The 27704-nt window shown below is 44.1% G+C and overlaps 3 protein-coding genes across 3 annotated transcripts; all 3 read right to left on the minus strand.

Annotated features, from left to right (window-relative positions):
* Positions 1–21: 21 nt before the first annotated feature.
* LOC105187354 (uncharacterized) lies at positions 22–7449 on the minus strand. The gene is made up of 8 exons (XM_025300678.1): positions 7081–7449; positions 6385–6768; positions 6101–6302; positions 5509–5751; positions 2837–3225; positions 2091–2474; positions 1809–2010; positions 22–935 (listed from the first exon to the last, which is right to left on the minus strand). The coding sequence occupies exons 1-8, from the start codon at positions 7440–7442 to the stop codon at positions 663–665; spliced, it is 2439 nt and encodes an 812-aa protein (XP_025156463.1). The 5' UTR covers positions 7443–7449; the 3' UTR covers positions 22–662.
* Positions 7450–9267: 1818 nt separating this feature from the next.
* Positions 9268–17031, minus strand: LOC105187355 (uncharacterized). Its single transcript, XM_025300679.1, has 9 exons — positions 15968–17031; positions 14552–14935; positions 14062–14263; positions 13755–13910; positions 13622–13662; positions 11065–11493; positions 10308–10691; positions 10023–10224; positions 9268–9653 (listed from the first exon to the last, which is right to left on the minus strand). Exons 1-9 carry the CDS (start codon positions 16327–16329, stop codon positions 9381–9383), a joined length of 2433 nt encoding a protein of 810 aa, XP_025156464.1. The 5' UTR covers positions 16330–17031; the 3' UTR covers positions 9268–9380.
* Positions 17032–18037: 1006 nt separating this feature from the next.
* On the minus strand, positions 18038–27280 carry LOC105187357 (odorant receptor Or1). Its single transcript, XM_025300680.1, has 10 exons — positions 26532–27280; positions 26015–26398; positions 23596–23797; positions 23362–23517; positions 23211–23256; positions 20267–20642; positions 19515–19898; positions 19230–19431; positions 18662–18817; positions 18038–18566 (listed from the first exon to the last, which is right to left on the minus strand). Exons 1-10 carry the CDS (start codon positions 26891–26893, stop codon positions 18519–18521), a joined length of 2316 nt encoding a protein of 771 aa, XP_025156465.1. The 5' UTR covers positions 26894–27280; the 3' UTR covers positions 18038–18518.
* Between the last annotated feature and the right edge of the window lie 424 nt (positions 27281–27704).

Below are 27704 nucleotides of genomic sequence, written 5' to 3' on the forward strand. Positions count from 1 at the left end.
CACGTAAGTGAAAAACTTTACTCATGTACGACCTTTGTAATTTATTAGAAACTGTGAAGCATCATTACGATGGATATACTTCCGGATATACTTCCGATCAGATATCCGACATACATCTCATCTCAAGGCCGTTGCAAGACGTCGAACGCCGAATATTCAAAACTTGAAACGGGATCTTGTACGATCTCTTACACGATTATTTACTATTGTATATGAAAGTAGTATGGTCACATTCTAAATGTGTCAAGGACATGCAAAAGTTTATCGGATTTTTAGCGACACTCTTTTAAATTATGGTCCAAGTTTGAATTTGAATTTGATGTTGAGAATCGAAATTCGTCTTTTAATTTCGCAGAGAACAACCAGCGCCAGCTCTCATTGATTTTTCATTCATTATATTGTATTAAGCGTAATCGCGAACTTTTCAGGCACAGTGAAGCGTCCGAATTATCATATGTCGTTATAATTTGAAATTATCCGTCCATTATGCCATCCAGCATAATTCTACCGCCGCATTTCAGGCGGTCGTTTCCGAACCGATGAAATCATCGACAACGATCCAACGAACTTTTGCAAGCTAGGTCTATCAGTTCGTCATCGTCGCCAAGATACGACAGGCGAGTGAGACAGTTCGCCGAACATTTCAGGATTGTTGTAGCACGTTAAATGCCGAGTACGACGTTCTCAGGATCTGAAAGCGAAATTAGAACGTGAACAATTGTATCTTGAGAGAAAATGGCGCGGGGCACCGCTCGAGTATCGAGAGAATCGGTACTAACGTTGCTGTAAGACTGGAGAGACAAGGTTATCAAGAAGCTGCTGGTAAACTTGATGGGGATTGTGCTACGCATCATGATCATCAACAAGTCCTTGCGCTTGCTGACCGGCAATGAGAACCAGTTCACGTGGTAGACTGCGTCCGCTAAGCTCGCACTCTGAACGCAACAGAACATTAGAAGAGATGAAAAGAGATCGATAAGAGGATAACCGCTCTCCGGTTTTCCGGTCGACTTTTCGGCGTGACGGTTTGTGAATTGCGACTGCAAAAATGCAGGGGACCCGCATGCTGAACGTCAAGCGGCAGAATATGTCAAATGTTGCAAGCTTGCAATAAGAAAAAAACAAAAATAAAAAAAAAGTAAAGTAATAAATTTGTTCCACGTTGTTAAGCCGTTGAGCCTCTGCTAGTACGAGGGCAGTCTGAAAAGTTGTCGGCCTAACAATGAGAGAAAATTTTTTTTGCCGTGAAATATATTTTATTTTTCAATATAATCTCCTGGAACTTCAATACATTTATCCCAATGTTTTTCCAATAATTCAATACCATCATTAAAGTGTGATTCCGGAAGGTTTTTTTCGCTCCGGTGGATCGTAGCGGTGGATCCAAGTTCATCAACAGTTATGAAACGACGCTTGAAATCCATGTTATTTTGTTCAAAACGATCCAAACACGCTTGAGAAATACGCATTCGAATGCGTTTTTGGTCAATTGTCAATAGCAAATGCGGCACCCATCTTGCACGAAGCTTTTTCAACTGGTGCTACTACTCGAATGACTTGACAGATCGAATAAAATTTTACAAGGGGTTTATATCAGGGATGCCACTTTCCAACACAATGATAGTTTGACAGTTTCTAATGCCATGTATGTGTCAGGTCGAGAATTTTTTCAGACTGCCTAATACTTCTTTTTGCACCTGGACAATTTTTCATATTCTTTCTATGCCAAATGTATTCTTTTCTGATGGACCCCGTCTGGTAACGTTGCGAAACCAGAATAAAAAATGCACCGGCAAACTTCGTCGTACCTTGAGAATAACTTCGTTTCCGGACCAGCAATAAACCAAGATTTGCGCGAACATGCAGATTGTGTACACCACGATACCCAGAGCCCCAAGCTCCGTGATGTGCGCCGACATGTAATACACGCTCGTGCACAACACCAGTATACTGCCGAAAAACTGGACGAACAGCACCTGGTTGAACACGCGGTTCACCATTTTGGCGTACCTGCAATGCGCAGCGAGCACGATAAAGCCTGGTATCGGCTGCGATTTCCGGCGAATGAGCTGGATGCACATGTAACTAACGTGTAAATTCTCAGATGGTGGCGTATGTGTTCCGAGATGACCATTTGCTTCTTGTTCGGCAAGGAAAGTGGCTGATTCGCTCGGTAGCCGGCCGTTTCGTTATTGACGATCTTGTTGAGGCGGCACTTGAGAATGTCCAGCTGGGCGCACGTTTGCAGGATGAAGCCGAACACCAAGGTCTCCGTGCCGACGTTGATGAAAGTGGCGAAGATCAGAGAGACGATCTGATGGATCGATGTGATGAGAAACAACGACGATTTACGCGAGTCGTAAGGCAGCCATACTCTGTAAGGTAAATGACCCTCTATGATGCTTATTACCGACCTCAATGTGACGCTCGTCACGGAACTCATTGCTAGAAGCAAGTATTTTATTGAGCATGACCTGCAAATACAAAATATCCGAGATTACTTTCCACAAACTTGGAAAAGAAGACAAAGAGTGGTGTGAACCGATCGTTTCGTATCTCCAGATGAAATCACGTCACAAAAACGCTCCGACTTGTACATTAACTTTACTGACTGAATTTAATTACCAATAACACGGTAGAAGAAGGTAACTTAAGACACGTGTATCCCTTTTCGTTCGTCTTATCGGCCAACTTGTACTTTCTAACAACGCACGCAACTTTCTATTAATTGATTATCAGGCCTGAGGCCTGAGGAGACGCGAAAATGTCGATGAGCAAATGATGGCGGTGGAAATTAGCCGACGTGGAAATTAGTCACATGGAGATTAGTACCAACCGGATGAACTCGTCGAATCTCGCCTGGATGGCCAGTTCGTCCTCGTCGCGAGGCCTGCACGGCTCCGTCAGCAGCATCTCCACCAGACCGGTGATCGCGCCCCGACGTAACACGACGACCGTGGCTTTGCAACAGACGGAAATGATGCTCACCAGCATCAGGGAGTTATTCGTGAAATCGTCTATGTTATCGACGATGAGAACAATATCCATGAGTTGAGTCAGCACCAAGAAGTACAACGGGACTACCGTGAAGACGGTGAACGCGCTGTAGAGCAGTTTAGCGCAGCTGGACGACCAACTGATGGGCCGCCATACACCGCTGAGGCTGTATATAAGAAAATTCAACGAAAGCAGTTGCATGCTCACGATCGCGCGAGACCGCTGAGAGGATGCGGTTAATTATCGCGACTAATTTTCGCGGGCGCAGACGATCAGTCTCGCGGCTGGCCGTCAAGGTGAACCGAGCTCGAGCGACCTGCGCGTGTCACATTTGCCGTTGGGAATCGTCAGCTCGGGCGGCTCTGTATCGCCGGACCCTGTGCTGAAAAACGAGTCTCGCTTTTCCACGCGACTCTCAGAGACGCGTCACCCTCGTCGCAGCGAAATTGACCTAGCAGAGCGAAACCAAACGAGGCTCTCCGCCGCTCTCGAACGCTGCGGACGTCGGGAACCTTCGCGTGTTGATCCTCTACTAACGCGTTCGCCGCTATGATCTTGTTCTTTTTTCTTTTCAATTGTTTTAATTAATTAATTGATCTAATTAATTTATTTTTAACTTCTAATTTTCTTCTAATTTTTTTTCTTTCATTGTGTGTAAATTGTTTTGGCGACGAGGAGGCGTCAGAATAGAAGGAGAAAAAGAAACGTGCGCTATTCGCGCGTGTTCGCAAACGTGTTAATTGTATTAAAAAATTGGCTTCAGGAATTTTGCAGCGGGCTACTTTTCCTTCTCATTCCGAGATATCGCTTCTCGCGCTTTTCTATCCGGCACGACGTAACGGGAATGTCTTGATTCAGAAATTTTCTTGATATCGCGGAGAGAGACAGAACGAACATAGATAATCGCGCGGCGCAAGCTACGGTAGCCCCTGCATGTTCCGACAGCGTTCAGTTTCACGACTATGCTATTAATGACGGTCATTAATGAAGAGGAGTTATACCATGTCCCCATGCGAGAATTATGCTACTCGCGGCTCTCTCTCTTACAGTTTACTCCCTGCCGCTCATTAATATTGTAAAACCGCTTGTTTCAGACAACTGGGAGCGTTCCGCGTTCGACCCGGTGCGTTCGAGCGCATTGCTGCATTCTCGGTCGATGAAATATTTATCGATATTTATGTCACGTCGTCGGTAACTCGAGATATTAGTTTGTATTTTCCCTGGACTTAGGCCGACCAACTGTGCAAGCGTCGCGGTGTGACAAGAAGGCAGAAGCTGAGGCGCAGCACAATTGAACGTGTTCCACAAGTTCACGCTAAATCTTCGCTCGGTCTTCCGCTCGCGAACTACGATGATTGCCGGAGCGAAATGTACTGCAACTCGGGCATGTACACGGAGTGTTTCGATGGAAAAGCTATCGTTGTCGCAGGCAACACGATTTTTTTAAAGACGTCAAACCAAATAATGTAACCGCACGTGAATATATGAACGACTCAGACACAGGCAGCATTATGTTATTTTCCACGAAAGGTAAAAGAGATATAGATCTAGATTTATATGATAAAGATAATATTTTCGAGAAAGGTCATAGATGAGATGTTTCGCAACCTGTATCCCGTATCATAAAATAAAAGGAAAGATGGTTAAACGTACCCACTGCGTTCGATTTGTTTCAATCAATTTCTAAAAGATCGATTTTTTTCTCAAATAATCGCGCGTCACACTAATTCACACTTGCAAGATCAAAGCAAGTATCAAAGTAATGAAATAGAGATCGCAGTGTCGCGTGAATACGGAATGTGCCGAATATTCGATACTAGACAACAAGGTAGAATTAAAAACACGTAAGTGAAAACTTTGCAATGTATGATCGTTATAATTTATTAAAAATTATGAAGTATCGTTGCAACATCCGAACTTCCGATCAGTCTCATCTCAGGATCGTTGCACCACCGTTGAACACCGAATATGATGTTTTCAGAACTTGAGAGAAGAGACTGTACACGATCTCTTACACGATTGTTTACTACATCAAAGCAATGTTATCATCATTATAAATGTGCTAAAGGCATGCAAAAGTTTATCGGATTTTTAGCGAGATTTCTTTTCATGATAGTACAAGTTCGAATTGGAATTTGACGTTGAGAGTCGAAATCCGTTTGTTTAATCCCGCTGCGCGGGCAACCAGCGCCAGCTTTCATCAGCTTGTCATTGTATTGAATTGTGTTATGTGTAATCGCGAACTTTTCATGTATAGTGAAGCGTTTCAATTTTTACATGCTGATAAAATTTGGAATTATCCGTCCAGCAATTTCTGCCATTTTTCAGACGTTCTGGTCGTTGCTGAGCCGATGAATTCATCGACAACGATCCAACGAACTTTTGCAAGCTAAGTCTGTCAGTTCGCCATCGTCGCCAAGACGCGACAGACGAGAGAGACGGTTCGGTGAACATCTCAGGACTGTTGTAGCACGTTAAATGCCGAGTACGACGTTTTCAGGATCTGAAAACGAAATTAGGACGTGAACAATCGTGTCTTGAGAGAAAATGGCGCCGAGCAGCGCTCGAGTATCGACTATTGAGTGAGTTAGTACTAACGTTGCTGTAAGACCGGAGAGACAAGGTTATCAAGAAGCTGCTGGTAAACTTGATGGGTATCGTGCTACGCATCATGATCATCAGCAAATCCTTGCGCTCGCTGACCGGCAATGAGGACCAGTCCGCGTGGTAGACTGCGTCCGCTAAGCTCGCGCTCTAAACGCAACAGAACATGAAGAGAGACGAGAAAAGACCAACAGAGCGGTGTCGCTCTCCACTCGATCGACTTTTCGGCGTGACGGTTTGTGAATTGCGACTGCAAAAATGCAGGAGACCCGCATTCTGATCGTCTACCGCGAAATATGTCAAAATGTTGCATCAAGACGACAAAAACATACGTGGTGAATTTGTTCCGCGTTATAAAGCGTCACTATAGTGACCTCCTTTTCGTCCCTCAAAATTTGGATAACAATTTTTTTCTATGCCAAATGTATTCTCTTTCGACCGACTTCGTCTGTCGAATACTAGTCTCACGCCCAGGATAAGGAATACAAACTTGTCGTACTTTGAGGATAACTTCGTTTCCAGACCAGCAATAAACAAAGATTTGCGTGAACATGCAGATTGTGTACACAATGTAACCCATGGCGTCGGGCTCCATGAGATGCGTCGATATGTAATACACGCTCGTGCATAGCACCAGTATACTGCCGGAAAATTGCATGAACAGCACCTGGTTGAACACGCGGTTCATCATCTTGGCGTATCTGCAAGCGTATATGCAGCGAACACGATAAAGCCTAGCGTGAGGGTGCAAATTCTTGCGAACAAGGCGGACATGTGACTAACTTGTAAATTCTGAGGTGGTGGCGTATGTGTTGCGAGATCACCGTTTGCTTCATCTTTGGCAAGGAAAGTGGCCGATTCGCTCGGTAATCGGCCGCTTCGTTATTGACGACTTTGTTGAGACGGCACTTGAGAATGTCCAGCTGCGCGCACGTTTGCAAGAAGAAACCGAACACTAAGGTTTCCGTGCCGACATTGATGAAAGTGGCGAAGATCGAAGTGACGATCTGATGGATCGACGTGATGAGAAACAAGGACGGTTTACGCGAGTCGTAAGGCAGCCATACTCTGTAAGGTAATTGTCCTTGTATGATGTTCAACAACGATCTCAATATGATGCTCGTTAGGGAAGTCACTGCCAGAAGTAAGTATTTTATTGAGCATGACCTGCGAATACAAAAAGCTCGAGATTACTTTCCACAGACTCTGGGAAGGAAACAAAGAGTGATGACCGTAAACCGATCGTTTCGATCGATCTCGACAGAAATTCAGTATCACGCCGTAGTTTGCACAACAGAGGAAAATAATTCGAGACATGTGTATCTTTTAGTTCGTCTTATCGGGCCGTACAAGTTGTATTTCCTAACAACACACAACTTTCTATCAATTGATTACACGTGGCCTGAAGAGTCGCGGTAATATCGACGAGCTAACATGGCGCTGGACGTGGAAATTAGTCACATGAAAATTAGTACCAACCGGATGAACGCGTCGAATCTCGCCTGTATGGCCAGTTCGTCCTCGTCGCGAGGCTTACACGGCTCCGTCAGCAACATCTCCACCGACCCGATGATCGCTTTCCGACGCAATATGGCGACCGTGGCCTTGCAACAGACGGAAATCACGCTCACTAGCAGCAGGGAATTATTCGTGAAATCGTCCATGTTATCGACCACGAGGACGACATCCATGAGTTGAGTCAGCATCATGAAATACAACGGGACTACCGTGAAGACGGTGAACGCGCTGTACAACAGTTTAGCGCAGCTGGACGACCAGCCGACAGGTCGCCATATGCCGCTGAGGCTGTATATAAAAAAATTCAAAGAGAACAGTTGCATGCTAACGATCGCGCGCGGCCGCGGATTTTATCAGAGCATCGTGCGCACGCGGCGCTTCTCTACCTCCGCGAGACCGCTGAGAGGACGCGGTTAATTATCGCGATTAATTTCCGCGGACGCAGACGATCGGTCTCTGTTAAGGTTAAGGAATCAAGCTCGAGCGGCGCGCGCGTGTCGCATTTGGCACCGGGAATCGTCAGCGCTGGGGTGTGCTTCGCCGAACACCGTGCTCGAGAAAGGGTGTCGCTTTTCCGCGCGTCCTTCGGGGACGCGTCACTCTCGTTGCAGCGAAATTGACCAAGCACGGCGAAACCAGACGAGACTCTCCGTGTCCGACACTACGATCGCCGGGAATCTTCAAGTATTAATCTTCCGTTAACGCTACCTCGCTACCTGATCTTGTTCTTTTCTTTTTTCTTTTTTATGTAATTGTGTGAAGTGAATTTGGTTTGGCAACGAAGACGTCAGAATAGAAAGAGGACAGAGAGAAAAAGGACGCGCGCTGTCGTGGACGCCGCGGACGTGTTGACCGTATCGAAGCAAATGGCGATGGGAATCTTCCTCCTCCCGAGATCTATCGCTTCTCGCGCTTTTCTATCCGGTGCAGTGTAACGACGACGTCTTGATTCAGAAATTCAGAAATAACTTTGTCTTGGCGGTCTCGAAGAGACCAACGACTACGATCGAAAAATGGAGTGTCGCGCGGGGCAGACTACCCCGTGCATGTTCCGACTGGCATTTTATGACTGTGTTATTAATGACGTTTATTAATGAAGAGGAGTTGCGTCATGTCCCCATGTGTGAATTACGCTGCTCGCGGCTTTACTTACCGTTTCCGCCCTGCCGCTCGTGAATATTGTAAAATCGCTTATGTGCGGCAACTGAGGACGTTCCGCCCTGCCGCATTCCTAGTCGATGAAATGTTTATTGATTTTCACGTCGGCTACTATTAACTAGTATTTTCTACAGACTTATGCCGCGGCCAACTGTACAAGTGTTGCAGCGCGACGACGCGACGAGGCGGCGGGGGCGCAGCACAATTGGATGTGTTCCATAAATTAATACCAAATCCGCGGGTCTTCCGTTCGCGAACTACGACGAGTGCCGGAGCAAGACGTGTTGTAACCCAGGCGGAGTGTTTTACGCTCGACAGAGGGGATATTTCGGTCGCGGGCGACACGACTTTTTTCTCAGGACGTCTAGCCAAATCCGTGCAACTGCACGTGGATATGTGGACGATTCAGAAATTAGATAGCATTATGATATTTTCCATGAGAGATGAAAGAGATGCGATCTAGACGAGGTGGAATTAAAAGCGCGTAAGTGAAAAGTACGATCCATTTAATTTATTAGAAACTATAAAACATCATTACGACACATCCGATCAGCCTCATCTCAGGACTGTTGCAACATGTTAAACGCCAGATATGACGTCTTCAGGATCTGAAAAAAGAGATCGCGTACGATTTTCTACACGATTATTTACTATATGAAAGCATTGTTGTCATTCTAAATGTGTCAAGGACATGCAAAAGTTTATCGGATTTTCAGCAACACTTCCTCTGATGATGTTACAAGTTTGAATTTGTATTTGACGTTGAGAAAAAATCGAGATTCGGGTTTCGATTCCGCAGAGAACAACCAGCGCCGGCTCTCGTCGACTCCTCATTATATCGTGTTGAGCGTAATCGCCAACTTTTCAGGCACAGTGAAGCGTCCGAATTATCATATGTCGTTATAATTTGAAATTATCCGTCCGTCCGTGCTGTCCAGCATAATTCTACCGCCGCATTTCAGGCGGTCGTTTCCGAACCGATGAAATCACCGACAACGATCCAACGAACTTTTGCAAGCTAGGTCTATCAGTTCGTCATCGTCGCCAAGACACGACAGGCGAGTGAAACGGTTCGGTGAACATCTCAGGAGTGCTGTAGCACGCTAAACACCGAGTACGACGTTTTCAGGATCTGAAAGCGAAATTAGAACGTGAACAATTGTGTCTTGGGAGAAAGTGGCGCGGGGCGCCGCTCGAGTATCGAGAGAGTCGGTACTAACGTTGCCGTAAGACTGCAGGGACAAGGTTATCAAGAAGCTGCTGGTAAACTTGATGGGAATCGTGCTACGCATCATGATCATCAGCAAATCCTTGCGCTTGCTCACCGGCAATGAAGACCAGTTCACGTGATAGACGACGTCCGTTAAGCTCGCGCTCTAAACGCAACAGAACATGAAGACTGACGAGGTGATGTCGGTCGCTGCTCAATCGACTTTTCGGTGTGACGGATTGTGAATTGTGATTGCAAACATGCAGGTGACTCGCATCCTGGACGTCTATCGCGAAGTATGTCCTCCTGATTCCCGTGATTGTCGGGTTAAGATGTTGCAACGAGCCGATAAAAAGTATGTGCGATAAATTTGTAATCCCGCGTAATGACCTGTTTTTGCCCCTCGAAATTCGGATGATTTTTTTTTTACATTTTTTCTCCATGGCCAATGTACTCTTTTTCAACGAAGACCCCATCTAACGACTCTAGTCATCGCGCGTCCAGAATAAGGGATGCACCCGCGAACTTGAGGTACCTTGAGGATAACTTCGTTTCCGGCCCAGCAATAAATAAAGATTTGCGCGAACATGCAGATTGTGTACACTACGATACCCATAGCCTCAGGTTCCGTGATGTGCGTCGATATGTAATACACGCTCGTGCACAACACTATTATACTGCCGAAAAACTGGACGAACAGCAGCTGGTTGAACACGCGGTTCACCATCTTGGCGTACCTGCAATGCGCAGCGAACACGATAAAGCCTGAGGGTAAAGTCGGATGCGAATTCTCGCGAAGCGAAGCGGATGCGTGACTCACTTGTAAATTATGAGGTGGTGGTGTATATGTTCCGAGATCACCGTCTGCTGGTTCTTTGACAAGGCAAGCGGCCGATTCATTCGATAGCCGACCGCTTCGCGATCGACGATCTTGTTGAGGCGGCTCGTGAGGATGTCCAGCTGGACGCATGTTTGCAAGATAAGGCCAAACACCAAGGTCTCCGTGCCGACGCTGATATAAGTGCCGAAGAATACAGTCACCATGTGCTGGATCGAGGTGAGGAGGAACAACGACCTTTTATTCAAGTCGTAAGGCAGCCACACTCTGAAAGGTAAATGATCGTGTATGATGTAGAGCATCGCCCTCAGCAGGCCACTCATTATAGAGCCCGTCGCCAGAAGCGTGTACTTTATTGAGCACGACCTGCGAATAAAAGAAACCTGACATTACTTTCCACAGACTGTGAGAGAAAGACAGAGAGGTAGGACCGTAAGTCGTTCGTTGCGAATCTAGTCATGAAATTGCATGACGAAAACGAAGCCTGATTGTACAGCAGCTTGACTGACGATTGACTAACTAATAACACAGTAGAAGAAGATAACTCGAGACATGTATTGTACATACATCTTTTAGTTTTATCGTCTTATCGGCCAAGTTGTACTTTCTAACAACAACACGCAACTTTCTATTAATTGATTATACGTGGCCTGAGGAGACGCGAAAATGTGCGATGAGCAAATGATGGCGGTGGAAATTAGCCGACGTGGAAATTAGTCACATGGAAAGTACTACCTACCGGATGAACTCGTCGAATCTCGCCTGTATGGCCAGTTCGTCCTCGTCGCGAGGCTTACACGGCTCCGTCAGCAACATCTCCACCAAACCGATAATTGCTTTCCGACGAAGCACGACAACCGTGGCTTTGCAACAGACGGAAATCATGCCCACCAGAACCAGGGAATTATTCGTGAAATCGTCTATGTTATCGACGATGAGAACCATATCCATGAATTGGGTCAGCATCAAGAAGTACAACGGGACTACCGTGAAGAGCGTGAACGCGCTATAGAGCAGCTTAGCGCAGTTGGACGACCAGCTGATGGGCCGCCATACGCCGCTGAGACTGTATATGAAAAAATTGAACGAAAGGATCTGCATGCCAACAATCGCGCCTTCGTGGAGTTTAGCGGAGCATCGCTGTGACGCTGTGCGGTTAATTACTGCGATTGATTATCGCGAGCGCAGCGTGGCTGGCTCTCAAGGTGAATCGAGCTCGAGCAACGCGAGGGTCTCACATTTGACGCCAGGAATCGTCGATCCGAAGAATTCTGCCTTGCCGAACACCGTGCTCGGGAACGGCTCTCGCTTTTCCACGCGACTTTCGAAGAAAAGCGTCGTTGCTCGTCGATGCAGCGAAATCGTCCTCACAGAGTGTGGAAGCAGGTGAGGTTCCCCGTCTTGAACGTCACTGCGATATCGCCGGGAATCTATACACGTTCGCTGGCATGTTTTATTTCTACTTCTCTTTTTTTTTTACGTAATTGTATGAAGGAAACTCGGTTAGCCGATGTCGGAACGAAGAAAGGAGGAGAGATCGTAGTCCGCGGGCGCGTTAATTGTATTCGGCCTCGAGAATTTTGCAGCGGACAATTTTTTTGCTCTTCTCAAGATATCAGCTCTCGCTCTTCCGTCTATCCGGTACAATGTAACGGGATCTTGATTCAGGAATGTGATTGTTCCCCGATATCGCGCGGAGACACCGGTGGAGAGACAAATCGAACACGGACTATGGTACTCTCCGGATCGGGTCCCGATGACATTTTGTGACCATGTCATTAATAACAGTTATTAATAGAGAGGAGTTACATCGTGCCTCTATGTATTAATTACTACTCGCGGTTCTCTAGCCGTTTCCTCCTTACCGTTCATGAATATTGTAAAATCTCTTATTTGCGACAACCGAGGGCGTTCCGCCCGGTGCGTTCGAGCGCATTGCCGCATTCTCGGTCGATGAAATGTTTATTGATTTTCATGTCGCGTCGTCGGCTACTGTTAACTATTAGTATTTTCTACAGACTTATGCCGCGGCCAACCGTTCAAGTGTTGCAGTGCGACGAGGAGGCGACTGAGGCGCAGCACAATTGGACGTGTTCCACAAGCTCACACCAAATCCGCGGGTCTTCCGCTCGCGAGCTACGACGACTGCCGGAGCAAGACGTGTTGTAACCCAGACGGAGTAGTGTTTTACTTACGTTCGGTGGAAAAGGTATTTTTGTCGCAGGCAACACGATTTTCTTCTCAAAACATCTTCTCAAGTAATGTAACTGCACGGCACAACGTCACAACGTGCATGCACTGAGAGAAAAGTATATGATATTTGGAACCATAATGATATAGTAACTAAATTTTAGTCCGAAATATCATATTTATGGTAAGTATTACCGTAATATCGGTAATAATTACGATACAGGCATAGTGTAACCAAGCACATAATATTTTCACTAAGATGGATATAGTAAGTTAAAATTATTGTATGGATGCAAATATAAAATGGTAAAAGTAAAATAGGTAAAAGTAACTCTTCTATATTCAGTCAATATTACCAGAATATTTGCTAAATGATGACAGATGTAACTATATGAATATTAAATCTCACTATATTTGTGAACGAGAAATTACCATATATGTATGTGGTAAAAGTAACTAAACAATTATTTAAGACAATCGTTGACTATATATTTGTGTTTATTCTACTATATTTTGCAGGTTCCACTATAAACTATGGAACTATAAAAATATGGTTGACGCCAAAATGAATTATAAAATATAGTGAGATTACAGCTAATTCAACTGTATTTTTCTATCAGTGTACGTGAACGACTCAGAAATTAGACAGCACGATATTTTCCACGAGAGAGATGTCATCTGGATTTATATGACAGAGATAATATTTTCAAGAGATGTCACCAATGAGATGTCACTCTCAACCTGTATCATAAAATGTCGTTTCCATAAAATAAAAGGAAACATGTTCAAACGTACTCATGGCGTTCGATTTTTTTCAAGCGGTTTCTAACTTCGATCGGAAGATCAAGAAGCGCTTTTCTAAAACAATCGCCCGCCATTAATTCACACTTGCGTAGCAAGTATCGACGTGAGAAGTAGAGATCGCGGGAATCACGTGAGCACGGAACACGCCGACACGCGATGCCGAAAATGCGATCTAGACGAGAAGGTTGAGTTAAGAGCAACTAAGTGAACATTTTACCATGTATGATCCTTGTAATTTATTAGAGACTATGAAACATCGTTACGACATTCGGACATACTTCCGATCCGTCTCATCTCAGGACTGTTGCAACACGTTGAACGCCGAATATGATGTCTTCAGGATCTGCAAAAACAGAGATCGTAAGGTTAAATGCGCGGAGTGTTTTACGGAGGCGGGGCGATATCGCAAAGGAACTTCCGAGCGAGCATACTAACGTTGCAATACGACTCGAGAGACAGAGTGATCAAGAAGCTGCTGGTGAATCTTATCGGGATCGTGCTGCGTTTCATGATCATCAGCAGATCTTTCTTCTCGCTGATAGATAACAGATACCAGTCCATGTTGTACGCCATGTCTCCCAAGCTCATACTCTGCCGATCCGACCCGACGAGCGAAATCATCGTCCGCGGCCACACGGAATCGATTCATTAAAGCGCTCTATCAGCGGAGAGAGTCACCACGAGTGAATCGGGGGAATCGAGATGACAGTTGGGCGCAAAAATGTATATATCATGTTTTCACCTTGAGTATAACTTCGTTGCCGGACCAGCAATAAAGAAAGATTTGCACAAACATGCAAAAGATGTAGATCAGCATGGTTGTGGACTCGGCCTCCGTGAAGTGCGTCGACATGTAGTACACGCTCGTACACAGCACCAATATGCTCGCGAAGAATTGGAAGAAGAGTATCTGATTGTAGATGTTGTTTGCCGTTTTGGCGTAGCTGCAACGGTCCTGCGTTTAGTAGTCAGTAGTAGCGAACGAAATTATATTCAAGATAAAACGTCCGGTATTTTTATGCGCTCTCATGCGGCTTCGTCAGATATTAAAGTGCACGGCGGGATTTGTTAATTCTTTCTCAATTATTTACTTCTTGCTACTTGAAATTTCTCTTCGAAGTCCGAATAGGCAGCAAGTCCGGCTGCTACACGTAATTTCGTATACTAACTCGGACTAATGATGATCGGATTGTGATTTTGCGCAAGCACGAAGAAACAGATCTGTAACTAACTCGTAAATACTGAGGTGATGACGTATCTGTTGCGATATCATCGATTTCGCCGCATTCGTAGAAGGTGGAACGTCTTTCCGATGACGACGAGTCGTACTGCTGGCCACGAATTTGCGAAGACGACTGCCGAGAATTTCGAGCTGGGCGCACGTTTGCAGGAAGAAACCGAAAATCAAAGTTTCCGTGCCGACGTTTACGACAGTGGCGAAAATGACAGACATGATTTGCTGAATGGAAGTAATCCAAAACATCAGCGTTACGTTCGGATCGTACGGCAGCCACACTCGGTAGGGTAAGAGACCTTGCATGATGTTCAGCACCGATTTGATTGTGACACCTGTCACAGAACCTGTAGCCAAGAGAGCGAATCTTATCGACCACGTTCTGCAAATGCAAAATTACGCACTATATTTATATATACAAACAACATTATCTCCAACATTTTATACTTTCATCAACATATGTATAGATGGTATCACTATTAATTAATTAACTATTAATTGATATCAACACGACAATTCTTACTATTACTAAAATTATTAAGATAATTTTTTTTATTAGTAAAAAAATTGATAATAATAATATATATAGGTATTGCTAATCGTTATTAATTTTATCAATAATAATCCTTATTTTGTCTCACTAGAATTATGAAAATAATTCTTTTTATATTATTAAAAAAATTAATGACACTATGTGTTGGTGTTATCAATCAGTGTTAATTTTATTAGTAATAATTCTTGCTATTGCTGAAATTAACAAGACAATAATTATTGTTATTAGAAAAATTTTGTCGCTGTATGTGTTTTATAACGTGGGTGATGTGTCATTAAAATAAATTCTACTGCGAGAAAAAAAGGGAGTTTTTTAATTCAATTAAAATTGTAACCACCTGCACTAGGAAAAATGTATTGTCGCGTGAACCAAAATCTAGTTGTAACAACAAAATAATTTGGTTAAAATATGCCCAACAAAACTGTTTAGTTCCTGCAAACAAATATCTTGTTTGATCACGGTTTGTTCGTACAACGTATCACTTTTGTTTTATAGCAACCAAAAAGCTTTAACTAAATGAATTTTGTTGAAAATACTATAGTTTTTTCTTAATATATAAAATCTAAATTTTAGTGTGCGGAAAGACAAAATAGTATCCATTGGGTATTATTTTAGTTTATGTAAGATAATATTTCGTTATTATGTAATTTTTATGGAGGAAATTACTAAAATGCTTAATTTTTATATATGATAAGTCTAAGAACAAAATCGTTTGGTTCAGCGAACAAAGTTTAGTTGAGACAACGAAATATATTTTGTTATACAAAACAAGATATTTGGTTGCCATTAAAAAATCAACTAAACAGCTTCGTTAGAGATACTAAACTTTTTTTCCTAATGTGGGCTGGGCTAGACACACACCTGATAAACTCGTCGAATTTCGTTTGTATCGCCACTTCCTCCTCGTCCCGAGGCCTGCACGGCTCGCTGGACAGCGTGTGCACCAGACCGATGATCGCGTCCCGTCGCGTTATGGCGATCGTGATCTTGCAGCCGACGGCGACGGTGCCCATGAAGAGCAGAGCATTAGCGATGAAGTCATCCACGTTATTGACAACAAGAACGATGTCTACGAATTGGGTTATCAGCAGGATCACTATCGTGGCGATCGCACAGGAGGAGTATAAGCTGTACAGTAGCCTAGCGCTGCTGGACGACCACTCCACCGGCCGCCAAATGCCGCTCGCGGAGTATATAAGAAAATTTAACGCGAGCATCTGCATCCTGGCGGTCGCCAAGGATTCAGTGTGATCCGACGTGAGTGAGAGACTCCAGCCGCGGAATCGATAATCAATCTTGAGCGTGGACGCAACGACTTCGCGGGAGATTTTCTATCGATGCATGACTTCCTTTCGATACATAATTTTGTCCCAATGATGCAAAATCCGCCGAACGCGGCTTCAACGCGCTCAGCGACTCCTGGCCGATCTCACTCGACGATCGAACGACGTCGCGACCGCTCGAAGATTTCCCCAACAGCGATTTTCTTCCGCACGAAAGGACCGCTTTCCGACCGGCGCAAATCCGCGCTTTTCTGCAAAAGTATTAGGAGTATATACTCTCTCCCTCGCTCCCTCTTCCCGATATTTAACCCCGGAGCGATACCTGTTATCGTACGTGTGAGCGTAACGTGAGCCCCGATATCGCGCCGGATAATTGAATCCCTAACGCACGCTCGCTCGCAGAGCGGATTCGAACTATTCGCGCGAATTCGCTCTCGCTTCATCTTCGTAATCCTACGCCAGTTAATTGCGGCCATTAGCGAAACCCTCGCGTCGCTCGCTAATTGCGCTGAATTATACTGTGTTGCTGTTGTCGGTTTCTCTTCGCGGTTACGCTCCTGCACTCTTGCCGTTCCTTCTGCGACTCGTCACTCATGAATACTGCAATTCGCCAAGTCGCCGCAGCTGTGACGATTAAATGACGCCGCGCTCCCCGAGCGTACCGCCGTGTTCCCGACGGTTGAAATTTTAATTAACCCTTATGCCATCATCGACGATGGCAGCGTGGAAGATACGGTCTCCCACATTGTACCGCCGACGGTACTTCGGCCGCGACGACCGAACTTAATCGCCCAAGCTACAAGCGAGGGCAAAGCGGGGGATGAGGAGGGCAAGCATGATGTACGGTAAAATAAAATTGCGGCTTCGTAGCTGAGCTTCGACGTATTCTTGCAGGGGGAATCAGTTCGGGAACGCACACACGGATAAGTTTCGCACAAGTTGTATATTAAAAACCATGTTCTCCTCCTTGCTTTCGCTCCCTCCTCTATCTTTCTCTGTCTTTCACTCTCTAGTGTTTATATAGTCTCTCTTAACGTAACATATCACTGACTATCTTTTATATAACTATTTATTATATGAAAGTAGTGTTATTATTCTGAACGTGTTAGGGGTACGCAAAAGTTTGTCGGGTTTTTAGCGGCGCTTCTTTTGATGTCAGTGCAAATTCGAATTTGGACTTGACGTTGAGAATCGCGTTTAGTCTAAGCGTTTGTAATTCCGCTGCGAACAACCAGCGCAGCTTTCCTTAACTTTTCATTGTATTCGATTGTGTCATGTGATTGTGTATTCGCGTTATAATGTTATAGTGTTGGATTATAATTTTGTTAATGTATAACTTTATGGTAATTATGATATAAGTATAATTCTGAAGCAATGTATGTTCTGTTCTCTCTTCTGGGTATATTCGCTCCCCATACTTCGCATGTATTGCCTCATCAACATTATAACGACATAAGAATACAATCTTTTCACTGCACCTGAAAGATCCGTAATTACTCATTGCACAGCCAAGCATTTTTGTTTCTTTGTTGATAATAAGGAGGCAGTGCATGACGTGTTCAACCCTTAAAAGCTATCATCAAAGAAAATCAAGGGTGAAATTTCGCACCAGTATATATTTTAATATTTTAAAAATCAAACAAGTCAATATTTTTATATTATTTTATATTTTAGAAATCAAACAAGTCAAAGTGATACTGAATTAAATGTTTTATTATTATTGAGTGTTAGATTATTGATTATTGATCATATAGATTGAGTATTGATTACCGATTATAGACTGAGTATTGATTAATGATTATAGATTGAGTATTGATTATTGATTATACTATAGATTGAGTATTAGTATCAGATAAGTATTAGAGAAGAGAAATTATTGTTTGCAACGGTTATAAATCTTTTTCAACAAGATTACAACAGAATTCGTACGGAGTGAAATTTCACTTATGGTAACCTTTAAGGGTATATAAATCTGCCATCCAGCAGTTTCTGCCACTTTTCAGGCTCGAGCCGATTTTTTCAGCTGACAAAGTCATCGAAAACGATCCGACAAATTTTTGTAAATTGCTAAACTATTAGTTCACTATCGTCGCCAAGACACAAAAGACTCGCATCGCTCGGTGAACATCTTAGGATTGTTGTAGCACGTTAAATGCCGAATACGACATTTTCAAGATCTGGAAGCGAAATTAGAATGTGAACGATTGCTTCTTGCGAGAAAATGGCGCGGCACAGCGCTCGAGTATCGACTATCGAGTGAGTTAGTACTAACGTTGCCGTAAGACTGGAGCGACAAGGTTATCATGAAGCTGCTGGTAAACTTGATGGGGACCGTGCTACGCATCATGATCATCAGCAAATCCTTGCGCTTGCTGACCGGCAATGGGGACCAGTCCACGTGGTAGACCACTTCTGCCAAGTTCGTGCTCTAGACGCAACAGAACATGAGAAGAGACGAAGAAAGATCGATAAGATGATGTCGCTCTCCACTCGATCGGCTTTTCAGCGTGACAGATTGTGAAATGAGGTCGCAAAAATTCTGGGGACTCGCATTCCGGACGTCTACCGCGAAATATAACCTTCTGATTTCCATGATCGTCGGGTTAAGATGTTGCAATGAGCCGGTAAAAATATATATATGATAAATTTGCCCCGCGTAATTGAGGACGCCGTGGCCTCGCTAATGACCTTTTTCGGCTCCTTGAAATTTTGATGGCATTTCTTTTTTACATTTTCTCTATGACCAATGTATTCTCTTTCAGCAGTGACCCCATCTAATGCAGCCTCTAATAGACTCTAGTCGCGCGTCTAGAATAAGGGATACACCGGCGAACTTGTACCTTGAGGATAACTTCGTTTCCGGCCCAGCAATAAATAAAGATTTGCGCGAACATGCAGATTGTGTACGCTACGATACCCATAGCCTCAGGTTCCGTGATGTTCATCGATATGTAATACACACTCGTGCACAACACTATTATACTGCCGAAAAACTGGACGAACAGCAGCTGGTTGAACACGCGGTTCACCATCTTGGCGTACCTGCAATGCGCAGCGAACACGATAAAGCCTGAGGATAAAGTCGGATGCGAATTCTCGCGAAGCGAAGCGGATGCGTGACTAACTTGTAAATTATGAGGTGGTGGTGTATATGTTCCGAGATCACCGTCTGCTGGTTCTTTGACAAGGCAAGCGGCCGATTCATTCGATAGCCGACCGCTCCGCGATCGACGATCTTGTTGAGGCGGCTCGTGAGGATGTCCAGCTGGGCGCATGTTTGCAAGATGAAGCCAAACACCAAGGTCTCCGTGCCGACGTTCATGAAAGTGGCGAAGAACAGAGTGACGATCTGATGGATCGATGTAATAAGAAACAACGACCTTTTATTCAAGTCGTAAGGCACCCACACTCTGTGAGGTATTTGATCCTGTGTGATGCTCAGCACCGATCTTAACATGTCACTCGCTATAGAGCTCATCGCCATGAGCATGTATATTATTGAGCAGGACCTGCGAATAAAAAAAACCTGAGATTATTTTCCACGGACTGTGAGAAGAAAACAGAGAGGTGACGAGCGCAAGTCATTCGTTTCGAATCTAGACATGAAATTGCGAAAACGCCCTGACCACGCCGATTGTTCAATAGCTTGACTTTTTGAACCGATTGAAATACTAATATTATTATACAGTGGAAGAAGATAATTCGAGACATGTACATCTCTTAGTTCGTCTTATCAGTCAAGCTGTACTTCCTAAATAGACAACTTTGATTAAATGACTTTGCACGTGGCCTGAAGAGACGCGGTAATATCGACGAGCTAATGTCGACGGTGGCACTCGACGTGGAAATTAGTCACACGGAGGTTAGTAGTACCTACCGGATGAACTTGTCGAATCTCGCCTGTATGGCCAGTTCGTCTTCGTCGCGAGGCTTACACGGCTCCGTCAGCAACATCTCCACCAAACCGATAATTTCTTTCCGACGAAGCACGATAACCGTGGCTTTGCAACAGACGGAAATCATGCCTACCAGAACCAGGGAATTATTCGTGAAATCGTCTATGTTATCGACGACGAGAATTATATCCATGAATTGGGTCAGCAAAAAGAAGTACAACGGGACTACCGCGAAGACCGTGAACGCGCTGTAGAGCAGCTTAGCGCAGTTGGACGACCAGCTGATGGGCCGCCATATGCCGCTGAGACTGTACATGAGAAAATTCAACGAAAACATCTGCATCTTCTTAACCTCGGCTGCTTACAACCGCCGACTTGTGGCGAGATTCGTTTCACGAACTGCTGCGTGCCACGAGGGACATTCGCGTTCAGCAGGACGACATGAACTCCGCATTTACTCCTCGAGCGGCGAGTTTCGTTCGTCCGGGCTGACAGTCGCGTGCATCTTCGTTGAGAAGTTTCAGTGCTTCGCGTGCTTTCTTACTTCGATTTCTTCGTACGATTGCTGACTGACGTGGGCAACTTGGTAAACGGGAACAAGGCGTAGATTAGATTCGATAAGACTACTTTCGACACTCTCCGCGCACTCATTCTGATCTCCTCTTCGAGGTATCACTACTCACATCTTGGTCCAATGACACCACGAAGGAGTGTCAAGACGCCGAGGAGAAGGAATGCTCTACTGTCGCGGGGATAAGCGAGTCCCGATCGAAATATAGCGGCTCGCGTGTCGTAAAAAACTGTACGGACGTGCGTTGCTTGCATTTTTCAGCTTTGCGTCTCATTAATTCATTAATGATGCGCAGTCGCTTATTAGCCGTTTACTACCGCCCATTGCAGTGCATGTTACTTTCCTCTTTCATTCTCGCTCCCTCGCGTGTTGTTTCTTTTTTTTTATTTTCATACCACTTATTATGCGACCACCACGTAATTATACAGTGGTTGCGATGTACCGGCTACGATTGAGGGACGCTGGCCTTCTCTTCGCCCTCGGACATGTCACGTTCCCAGCGAATAAAAATTTCATTCTCTCGTGTGTCGTCGCGCTGCGACTTATCGTAAGATTGTATATCCCATGAGGCGCGGCTCTTATTGATTGACTATACAATGTAGAAAGAGGAGGAGCAACACGGGAAGACTGGACAAACACGCACACACATACACACGTATAGATTTCCGGGCCGTCGGAGTGTCTTCTCGTCAGTAGGCGTTGACTCCATTAGAAAACAATATTCATTCCTCTTAGTCGTCGAATCGATCTCAAGCATAAAATGTTGCGTTCAGTTGTGTCTGAACTCTGAATTTGACACCCGTGAATCAAATTGGTTCAAGCGAGGAAAGCGAGGAACGATCTCGCATAATATTTGCCGAATCTCGAATGATTACGCGCAGAGAGATGGAATTCTTTCCCGAAAGTGTACAGAATTTTGTACTTCCTTCTGTGTAGAATTGGTTTCTTAATTGTCCCTTTTGAACAAATTAATAGATACGTTAAGCAGCTGATAGATATTTAAATAAAGATTTGAACAAACGTTAAAAGATACTTTAGACAAGAATGCATCACACAAAAGTCACTCTTACAGGTCCAGTGTGCCAAATTAAGCGATAAAAATCAGGGTGCCGAGAGAGGTCGAGGGCAACTTAAGCTGAATCGAATGTTGGTCGCACTTGAATTCCATACTTATCTCTTTCCTTCGTTACTGACAGGTAAACCTAACCAAGTGTCCCACCCCGATTTTGATGAAATCTTGCATACGTATAGAGCATCGAAAAATATTAGACACGTATTTTTTTATATCGGCTCATGAAGCGTTTTTAGGGTAGAAACCACCTCTAAAATGTCAATTTTTTCGCTTTCTTGTCCTATATATAGATGCTCAATATCACAAAATGTTTGAGAAAATAATGTTTCCGGAGAAACACATCAGTTGCTTTTATGTTACCAAATCCGAATTCACCAAAAAATTTGAGACTGTCAAAATGGTGGATTCAATATGGCGGATCGATATTTGAAGAATATCATGATTCTGTTGTAATTGGCATACATTTGTTAATTTTCTGCGATTTACATATCTCAAGGTCTTCAGAGTAAGAAGCAAATCTAGAATCAGACTTTGAAACTCAAAATGTCGGATTCATCATGGCGGATGAAAATTTGAAGACATTTCTCCATCAATTTTTGAAATTGGTGTATGATCTTGTATGTGGCCTCTCTAGGCTGATGATAATGAGTAAATGAGACGGATGCTTTGCCCAAATAATGAAGATATGTGGACCTATTCGGCTAATGAGTATATATGTGAAGTATATATTATTAAATATAGTTTTTTAAATTTGATTATGTATTACAGTTTTTAATTCTGAAGATCTTGAGATACATGACTCATGAGAAATTAATAAATGTACACGAACTTTTGAAAAATTTGATATTCTTCAAATATTGACCCGCCATTTTGAAAGTCTCAAATTTTCTGGTGAATTCGGATTTGGTAACATTAAAACAGTTGATGTATTCCTCTGGAAACATTATTTTCTCAAACATTTCTTGACATTGAGTATTTACGTACAGGACAAGAAAGCGAAAAAATTGACATTTTAATGGTAATTTCCACCCTTAAAACGCTTTATGGGCCGATATAAAAAAATACGTATCTAATATTTTTCGATGTTCTATACGCATGCAAAATTTCATCAAAATCGGAATGGGACACTTGTGGGGTAGGTTTACTTGTGAGTCTCTCTCTTCAAGACCGATCGCGGATGTTCGAAGCTACGTAAGGAGAGATGTTCGGTTCTACATGATGAATGATTTATTCGTAACGAGTTGTTGTGTACACGGATCGCGAGAGCATATGAACGTTGCTCAAGATTGCTGCAGAACGTTGAATGCGGAGTAGGATGCCTTCAGTAGCTGCAAAGAGACAGAGAAAACAGAGAGCGAGAAAGTTTAGTCGAGGTCGCTAAGGCGCTCAGAGAGCAATGTTGCAGACGAGAGACTGAACATTTCGATACTGACATTGCCGTACGAGTTCAAGGACAACGTCACCAGGAAGCTGCTGGTGAACTTGATAGGTCTCGTGCTGCGCCTCATAATCATCAGCAGCTCCTTCTGCTCGCTGATCGTCATCAGTATCCAGTCCATTTGGTATATCGCGTCGCTCAGGTCTATACTCTGCGCAGATCAAAGAGCGGTTAAAGCTCATGGGATCCTGACCAGGACCTCGCCTCGGGCTTCTCCAAGATGCTCTACCTTAAGCATGACTTCGTTCCCGGCCCAGCAGTAGACGAGAATCTGCACGAACATGCAGAACGTGTAAACGACCATGGTCGCGACGTCCTCGAATGTCAGGTGAGAAGACAAGTGGTACAGACTCGAGCACAACACCAGTATACTGGCGAAGAACTGGGTAAAGAACACGTAATTGTAGATCTCGTTGAGCGACTCGGCGTACCTGCAAACGTCGCACAGTAATTCGAAACACAAAATTTGCGAAAAAAAATATTTATTCGATAAATATTGTAAATCTATTAATACTTTATCATTTATTACATATAAAAGTAGGGAAGTTAAACGCATTAACTTGAAAAATTATAATTCTTTTTAAAAATAATACCGCATATTTAACTGAACTACAACATGTCAGATATATTGCTATTACTATTATCATAATAACTAGATTATTTTTATCTTTTTAACGTTTCATTATTTTTTTTATCATTTTTTATTAAAAAATATGTTTTTTACTAATTATCTTCTTCTGAACTCTTGAAGTTTCATGTGAGGACTCAGATTCTTCTTTTAATTCTTTTATTTCATTTGAAGATATATTAATTAATTTTAAAACTTCAAAATTTAGCGAAGATTTCTTATATTGTTTTATATGGCTGCGTGAACTTAAATATGGATCCGAACTAAGTATTAACCTACGAAATAAATCTTCATTTGTTTTTATATAAGAATATTTTCTTGTAAGATGTTCGCGATAATATCTAATATGTTTATTTTCAGCTTCTTGAGGTTCTTCAGAGAGTTCTCCTATGGGAAGAATAAAATACTTAATCACCGGATCCGTGAATAAGGATTTTGTGTACCGAAATAGGCATATAACAACGCGATATTAGCGCGCGTCGGCATCGAAAAATTGTTGTTACTTAAAAAGTTGCAAGTAACTGCAGCCAAATTGAAGTTACTTATTTTCTTTGAACATTATATTAAATATTTATAATAACTTTTTTCGTTCTTAAGCGTTCGTTCATTTCGTATGGAAAATTTAATTCGAAAATTGTTCAAGTTTTAAGTACTCTTGTTATGTATAATGTTGTAATGCATTTAATAATAATTGATGTGTTTCAAACATGTAATTTTATACATTGAGATGTACTTATAAACATTTATAAACCGCGTTACTACATTTCAATAATAAAAAAAGATATCAAATTTTAAAAGGTTCGAATTTCAGTAGTAAAATTGAGCACTTAACTCAGTCGTAAAATGTTAAATACTTTATGTCCAATAAAACTTTTTAAATAAGTCCTTGGAAAAGGGCGTGTAGTTTAGCTGATAGCTTATTAGTGGAAGAACATAACGTAAAAATTTCGAAGTTTTAGAACAAAGTCGAAAATTTGATTATTTTTCGCGTTTTTCACCGTTCGAACTATTGTGCGTCGGCGCGTGCCGTGTGTCGTAAGTAGGATCTCCAAGCAAATTTACGCTCCCGAAAATCCTCGGGATTCAACATCGCAAATTCCGGAATCTCGGGACTGCAAAATTTAGTACCTGTATAACAATTATGTAATCAGAAGCCGAGAGACTTGGGGACGGCGCTTTAAGACCGTATCACACTAGCGACTCGCGACTGCGGCTGCGCTTGCGATTGCGATTGCGATTCTTCCTCGACCAATCAGAAAGCCGTCCAAAGGACAATCATGGGTCGCAGCCGCGAATCGCTGCTTTCTGATTGGTCGAGGAAGAATCGCAATCGCAATCGCAGCCGCAGCCGCAGTCGCGAGTCGCTAGTGTGATACGGTCTTTAGATGAGTTAATTATTATTTCAAAGATCGCTTTCCCAAAAAAAAGTGAGAATCGACCTCTATTTTTTATTATAAAAGTTTTCTTATTTTTTAATTTTTATCCATTTTTATACTTTATTCATAAAAACTTTATTTTTTCACGGGACTTGTTTAATGATAACTTTGATGTGAATTGTAATTTTACTGTACATTTTTCCGAGTCTATACATAACAAATATAGAAATATCTTGTTTATTAAAAGTTATTTTGTTAATTTGACGAAAGATCTCATTTGTCAGTAGGATGGTAGGAGTTATCTTTTTACCTTAATTCTTTCGTTTTAAAATTTACAAATTTTATTTCCCTTCGATTCTCATTGCTTTAATAAAATAATGAACATTTTTGCTATTTAGGATATTTTGATCATATATTTCCATAAATATCTTTATTTTCTTTATTTTTCGCTGGTATATATGCACAACTTCACGGGGACTGGCTTCAGAAACGTCTCGGGAACATAAATCGTGGCTGAGATCGGAAACCCTAATCGTAAGTCGTGTCAGAGTCTCAAGTGCACCCGATGGCGATGCGCCATCGAACGCAAGCTGACGGCTTCGGCGGTGCGTCAAATAACCCCAGCAGCCGCTTGCAGGACGAACCTGATTATACACAGGTGATGGCAGATGTGTCTGGACAATCTGCTCGCCCCGTTGGACCACACATCGTCGGGCCTCTCGCGAGCTCCTGGGCTTTCGGCCGGGAGCATCACCTTCTGCAGACGGTGCGTCAGGATCTCAAGTTGCGCGCACGTCTGCAAGCAGAGCCCGTACACCAAGGTCTCGGTGGAGATGTTGACGATCGTGCCGAAGACCACGGCCAGCAGCAGCTGAATGGATGTGAGCCAGAATGAGAGGGGCGAGCTGTAATCGTAAGGCACCCACACTCTCAGGGGTAATTGGCCTTGCAGGATGGCGAGCACCGCTCCCATCAAGGCCCCGATGGCGGAACTCGTCGCGAGAAACAAGTAAGATAAGGAGTGCGATCTGCGTACAGTCCCAAACACACGTGTCGAGCTCGCATGACGACTGGTCGACATCGAAGACGGGAGAGAGAGAGAGAGAGAGAGAGAGAGAGAGAAGGGCATCACGACGAGGACTCGGACAACGACATACCAACCTGATCGAACGATCGAACCTCGCCTGAATATCCATTTCCTCCTGGTCGACGAGCTTGCACGGTGGCCGTTGCAGTACCTCGATCAGACTGATGATGCGGTCGCGGCCGGTGAGCGCGGTGACGATCTTGCAGATCGCGCTCACCACCGAGACGAATAGCAAAGAGTTCGTGGTGAAGTCCTTCACGTTGTCGACCACCAGGACGATGTCGAGAAACTGAGTCAGCAGCAGAAAGATCATCAGGTATACCATGAAGACGCTGTACACGCTGTACAGCAAGGTGGAGCCGACGGAGGACCACTCGATCGGCCGCCACATGCCGCTGGCGGCGTACAGCGAGAAGTTCAGGCTGAGTATCCGCATCCCCGCAGCCGCTACAATGAGAAACAATGCATCTCCGCGTCTACAAGGCCGAGGCTATCGTCTGCGTGTTTATGCGATAAGAGACGCGAGATCGAGAGGGGGCGGGGTGTATTCTGGCAGCGGCGATAACGACTCGCAGGACTTGCCGCGGCGAGTGTCCTTCGCGCGAGTAGATTCCTTTCTCTCTCTCTCTCCCTCTCTCTCTCTCTCTCTCTCTCTCTCTCTCTCTCTTCTTCGCAGTCCGTCTCGCTCCCACGGGGAAATAATTGGAGCGAGCGATCGAGGCTCGAGACGGTCGTCTCGCCGGAGTCTCTCTCCTTCACGTCCTCGCGCGTCTCGAATTCGGCGGCGCACGCCTCGACGGCGACTTGCAGCGCGAGGACACGCAAACGGGAGGACGCGTCTCGAGGAAGGCGGGCGATGTCGCGCGCGGCGACAATGACTATCGCGAGGCACTGTCACGAGTGAACGCGCGGCATCCGCGCGCGCTGCTGCTCAAAATGAGGGTTTCATTAATTAATAGCGCGGCGACCGTCGACGGCGCAATCAATATTCAATGTCGCTCGCGGAAAAGTCGCAATTATGACGGTATCAACATAATTGCGAGGAAACGCTACGTTCGCCGTGCGCCTCCGCGAGACATGCTGTCGCGTTCCCAGCCGGCGGAATGACGTTCCATCGCGGAAATGGCGCGCGTCGGACTTTCCGCGGCGGACCCGGAAATGTCGGATTTCCGCGAGCGACTTTTGCATTGAGCGGCGCTAATTGCATCGAGAATGTCTCCGCTGCTTTTCGCGCGGACGAAATCGTA

This window comes from Harpegnathos saltator, unplaced genomic scaffold, assembly GCF_003227715.2.
Source record: "Harpegnathos saltator strain DR-91 unplaced genomic scaffold, Hsal_v8.6 scaffold38, whole genome shotgun sequence".
Lineage (NCBI taxonomy): Eukaryota > Metazoa > Arthropoda > Insecta > Hymenoptera > Formicidae > Harpegnathos > Harpegnathos saltator.